This window comes from Parasteatoda tepidariorum, chromosome 10 (assembly GCF_043381705.1).
Source record: "Parasteatoda tepidariorum isolate YZ-2023 chromosome 10, CAS_Ptep_4.0, whole genome shotgun sequence".
Taxonomy (NCBI): Eukaryota; Metazoa; Arthropoda; class Arachnida; order Araneae; family Theridiidae; genus Parasteatoda; species Parasteatoda tepidariorum.
Window position 1 is genome coordinate 82,294,329 of NC_092213.1, and position 6,107 is coordinate 82,300,435.

General features: G+C 30.8%; 1 protein-coding gene and 1 long non-coding RNA gene across 2 annotated transcripts in view; one reads left to right on the forward strand and one right to left on the reverse strand.

The window, feature by feature from the left end:
- LOC139426913 (uncharacterized) overlaps window positions 1-6,107 on the reverse strand; it is a 236,144-nt gene that overhangs the window by 103,870 nt on the left and 126,167 nt on the right. The window lies entirely within an intron of this gene.
- The window catches only part of LOC107446371 (secretin receptor), a gene marked incomplete in the record, with an annotated part of 130,006 nt that continues 126,612 nt past the window's right edge, over window positions 2,714-6,107 (forward strand). Inside the window, 1 exon segment of the mRNA XM_071187073.1 lies at window positions 2,714-2,916. Within this exon segment, the coding sequence (XP_071043174.1) occupies window positions 2,812-2,916 (105 nt within the window).

Sequence of the window (6,107 nt, forward strand, 5' to 3'; positions counted from 1 at the left end):
TATATATATATCAAAATAAAACCATCTAAACTTGTTGAATTGCTTGAGAAATTGAGAAATATGAACGGCGATGTTATTAAACTTTGATAATCAAACTAGTTTTTATGTTTTTTATCCAGGCTTCCACCATGGTAACTCAACTCGTCATGATAATTCGTCCTATTTCCTACCAGGATGAAAAACAAAGAATTTAAACATCTATAATAAGGGTGGTAAATTCAATGCAATCTGCATATGCAAATATAAGGTTTTTAAATATTTTTCCTACGCTGCGCTAATTTTTATTAAAAATTGTACAAAAACCATCAATTTTATGTTCATAAAAGAAACACTATAAAATTGTGCTTATTTCTTATCTTTCTTAATTTTAAAACAAAAATGAAATTAATTCAGTAATGTGCGGCCCTGTAAATATTCCTAAAGTAAAGTATAATCCTTTTTTGTCGTTCGCTAAGTCTGAAAAGTGTGAAGAATTTCTTAAGAGGATTATAACTGAAATATTTGTTTTAGAATAACTTAATCTTTTCCAAAATCATAAAATATTTTCCCCAAGAATGTTTACCATAATCTTTTACAAATAATAGAAGATAATAACTGTCACATGCTAATAATATTAGAATTAAATTTTAAATTTTTTAAATTGCTGCTACGAATAATGTTATTGTTTGGCGTGAGAGTATGAGAGCATTTTATTAAATTCACAAAGGCTTTCTTTTAAATATACGTATTTTATAAAGTAAATTAATGCGACTAAAGCACAAATAAATAGATGGAAATGTAGTTTAATTTCCATAAACAAGTGTTTATATACATTAAAGATATGTTTTGTTTTTGGAATTGTTCTATAAACATGAACCTTTCATAAAGTCGAAACACTAATCATTTGGTATTTCGACGCTAAGAAAGGTTCTTATTAGATATCGAAGGTTGGATTTTTATTAAAAACTATTTGTAGCGTATCTACCACTACAAAAATACAATTCCAATTCCCTAGCAAATAAGACGTGTTAACTCGATTCTATAGTGTGGTGCCTTTTCGTAGATGAAGGTTGACATTGTCGATAACAACTCTCCCCATATTGGTGACCCGGACATGATGTTAACCCGCCCCCCCCTAGAAATGCCAACAACAATTTGAACACGTCTACTTCGATGAATGGTCCACATTGAGCAGTTAACGTTCTACTTGTGACTGCGACATGCTAAAAGCAACACGTCGTCCACGACCGTGAACTTAATACCGCTCTCACAATCAGCACTCAAAAGTACAGTGATCTTAATACAGCTCTCCCGGCTTTTCACAAAACAGCAAAGAATCAACTAGTGGTATCCGTTCCTCGAATTCTATAACAGATATAATTCTGGCGGGGGAGAACTGTAGTGTATCTACCAATACAAAAATATAATTCTAATTCAGTAGCATATAAAGACATGTTAACTCGATTCAATAGTGGGGTACCTTTTCATAGATGAAGGCTCTCATCGATATCTACTCTCTTCACATATTATTTATAAAATATTTATATTATTTATAATAATAATTATATTTCTAATATATTAAATTCAATAGCCAAAATTAATTACATTGAATTCTGGATTAATGGTTGGAAATCAATCAGTTGATAAGTTCATATAATAACTAACGTAGTGGTGCCTTTTTTTTTACCAGCTCTTTTTTTCCCCGGTGAATTTTTCTGCCCGCAAAAAGAAAAACAAACTTATTTATTGCAATTTAACCTTTATTTATTGTAATGTGTGTAATATAGTTCAAAAAATGAAAATTTTGAAATCCGGATATTTGTTTGCACTAAAAAGTGGATATTCTGAATCCGTTTTTTAATACCCATTGATAAAATGAGTCTTGGTTAGGATTTGATGGCGTGCGCACATTTTTCAACTGTGTTCAAAAGTAATAGTAAGCAGTGCGCATGCGTCGTCATTGCATGCGTAGCTATGGCGACCGCTGCTGTTTTTCTTTTTATTTTCATTAGCAGGCATTTTTAGTGTATTTACGTAATAATAATTTAAAATATTGTTAGATTCTTTTTCTTATTAACGTATAATGACTGTCTTGACTGTGATTTGAATATAAATATGAATACTAAAGAAGGAAAAGCATTTTGTGAAACACGTACACAGGCAGGATCAGAAAACCAATCCGACGACAAACATCAATGGAGACAGTTTTTGCGACCCATGATTTGAAATGGTGTGGCGTTTAACGGAGTCCATCCTGAAAGAAAAGCATTTGACCCATGGGCAACTAGTGATAGTAATAAGGCGAGCACAACTTTTGCTTTTTAATTTCAAACTGTTTCGAAAATTGAAAAAGTTTTGTTCGTCTAACGCATTCAGGTGTAACATACATAAATGCGAAATGTGCATTCATATGTCTTACAGATATTCAAATGCCTGTAAACAGAGCCGGATTATACCTTTCGTAGGCCCTAGGCACAGAGCCGGATTACCTTTCGTGGGCCCTAGGCATAGCCGTTTTTGGGCCCTTGCCTATAGGTTAATCCGGCCCTGCCTGTAAAACAATATTTGTATGCTTTTTAAAACTCATTTTTATTTACCTATGGAAAAAAATCGAGCTTAGAGTATATGTTTACTTGTCTATTTCCTTTTTCTCTTACACTTTCTCGGAATTTGTTTTTACAGGAAATGAATTTAAGTAGCCTTATCTTAAGACAAAGAAAAAATTTTCTCTTTCTTTCTGTCTTAGTCTATTACAGGGTGCAAATAAGTTTTTGTTTTATGCTTTTTCATTTATGCATTCATTATTGTCATTCATTCTCAATATAACTGGGAATGAAGTATGCAAAATTCATACTTATGACTGTCTTAAGATATTTGAATGGGATAATTGTGTTTGTTTGTACCGTCAATGCGTCCAACAGTTCTATTTCCACATCGGTAAGTTTTATTACATTCGAATCATTATTAGAATTCAGAAACATGTATTATTCCTTAAAAAAAAAACTTAGAGGCTCTGGTTACTTGTTCGTGCTTGCTTCTCATGGTTTTATCCCTTGAAAATTTAAGATTAGATAAAATTAAAGATATAAATAAATTTTTTTTATAAACAATATACAGATCCTGACCAATTTATTAGATCCCATATATGGCAACGTTACTTTTAAAAAGTAACGAGTAAAAGTACAAGTATTTTTAAAAAAAGTAACGAGTGAAAAGCAAAAAGTTCTTATTTTAAAAAGTAACGAGTAAAAAGTACAAGTAAAAGTACAAGTACAAAACAAAAAAAAGTGACGATTTAAAAGTACATTTCCAGGAAATTGAAAGTAAAAGTACTGCCATATATGTTAGATCCACTCTAAGATTCTATGTAAAATCTTAATTATCAGGTGGTACTATATCAGCTTTATTGTTTTGACGCAACTGAAACTCATTTGCCTTGTATTAATGTATCAATGTATCTTCGTGTATCAATGGATTAAATTAGTCAATATATAATATAAATTCAACGATTGGATAAATTAGACGAAATATTATGTAAATATAGAATCTTTATTACATCAGGTATCATATTAGTATATTATAATAATTAGACCAAATGATTAGAATCACTGTAGAGCTTAAATAATAACATGTATTGCACGAGTTTATTTGCAGTATTTTAATATTTAAACATACATGAAATGGGTTTTTATTCCGGAGATTTTTTACATACTTATTATTTGTATTTATTTTTAACGTATTGTATTACAATGTTAACCAATTCATACAGTCACGTAAAAACAATAAAGCTGTATAGTATCACCTGATTATTAAGATTTTAAATAGAATCTTAGAGTGGGTCTAAAAATTGACAAGAGAGTGTAGTAATTTAAATTTATTGTGAAAATATTTTATTAATAAGTTGTTCGTGACGATTACCTACCAGTCTTTGAAAATTAATCGGAAGTATATAAAAAATACTTAAGCTTAGGAGCACATAATATCTGACATAATAAGAAGCAGTAAAAAAGTTATTTTGATTGCTAACAATGTATCAGATAACAATTCAAATCGGAAACAGTTTTGATCCATCTTGATTTTTTTTAAAATATTTTTTAATTTTTCGATATCGATAATAAAATTGATAGCTAGTAACAACTAATCTTTTTTTTTTTTAGATTATACAAGTCAACAGTAATCCTATAAGATAAAAAGTCTAGAGAAAGAAACCTTTATTCAATAGATAAATATATATTATTTAAAGCAAAAAAAAATTTTAAAAAAATAAAAAATTGGGAAAAAGCACATAAAAATGCAAACGAATGGGAATTTAGAACAAAAATGTGCATGAAGTTCAAAATTAAAATTTTTTCGTTTAACACGTTAAATTTGAACTCTGTACTTGCATTTTAGCGAGATTTAGATCGGCTCACATGGTACTTTTTCAACAAGTTCAACAGTTAATAATTTCGGAATTTACTATCAAATGATATATTTTTTATTCCAGTGCATTTTTCGTACAGTTTTCTAGACATCTGCGTAATTTCGAGTTTGTAAGTCAACTCATAAATTCGGTTTTTACTCCACAAAACAGAAAGCAACGCCAAGTTGAACACCCACAACAGCGACGGAGGCAACGTTTACAATTTTTTAATATAGAGAGAAAAAATCGTTATTAATATAAGGGGTTGGGTTAAAGAAAATCTAATTTGAAAGTTCAAAATTTCGATAGCTTCTTATAGAAACACTAGAAAAGAAAGAAAAGGATATTATTATTTCTTTTATTGAATTCAGCTTTTGATGTCTTTTAAGAAAAAAAATGAAGATCATGAGTTCGTTTAACACCTTTGTATCTATTTTGGGGTCATAAATGATAATACTTAAGATTAATTTACCGTGACGTCATCGCGGCACTTTTCTGAAAGTTTTTATTTCACGCAACATGCAGCAGTGCCCTCTAGCGACACTAAAAGGAGATGGTTAATCGTAGATTTGGGCAGTCGGCCAAGTGGCCGAGTGTTTAGCGTGCCTGACTGCGAAGCAAATGGCTGAGGGTTCGAATCCCACTCAGGCCATGAATGATTCTCTGTGTGTTGTCCTCTATTGTGTGAATATGGCTCAACCTATTAACCGGTACCTGTGGCGAGGGTAATGTTGCTCGACTCCGTCACTGCGGTTCACAGGTGCCCACTGGGTAACGATAAATGAGCAACACTTCTATCTCTGTATAGCCTTCTATCTGTGTAGGACGATTTTCTACGATTCACTTAAGCGAAATATTATGTAATGTTAAAACAATTATATTGCAGCCAAGGTTTGTGAATTCTTTTAATCATGACCTCAGCATGATTCCCAGCCTCCGCAGCCCAGCAATAACAACAGCTGTCCATCAAATGACTATTTATGTGTGACATCGCGAGTGAACAATAAGAATTTACAAACTATATTGGACACAGGATCCAACGTCACTATAATTCCGAAACATTTTATAGGACAATCAAAAAAATACTTGAACTCTACTAGGATTTAATTTCGCAATTTCAAGGAAATATCAAAGGAAACCTCCAAAAGGTAAGTGTTAAAATAGGAAGCATTACAAAAGTAATAACATGCGCCTTTATAGACACCCCTCATTCTGTAACTCAATTTCTTCCTGCTTATTTAATGTATGGAAAATTACCTTGTGATTCTCTTGTAAATCAAAATATGTATCCTCCAGTTGATGAAGCAAGAAAAATAGCTGTTCAAAATACCCAAGAGTTTTTTAAGAAAACCAAAATTCGTTATGACACTCATTTTTTGGAACCTAATTTTAAAGTTAATGATTTAGTAATTTACGAAGAATTCCATTATCCTAACACAAGGAAATTAAGTTCACCATATTCTGGTCCATACAAAACTTTAAAGAAATTATCTGAGGTGTCATTTGAAATTGATAAACCTAATTTTCTCACTAAGAAAGAATCAGAAATAGTGCATGTAAACAAATTAAGGAAATTTTATCCAAGTCAACAGTTTCAATTGTTTCAAGTCCCGTTATTTTTTTTTAATGCATCTATGTCTGAATTTTTTATTACATGATGTTTGAGAAGTTACTTCGGAAAATTTAGGTAAATTTCTTAAATTTTATTTTTGCAAATGAAATATAT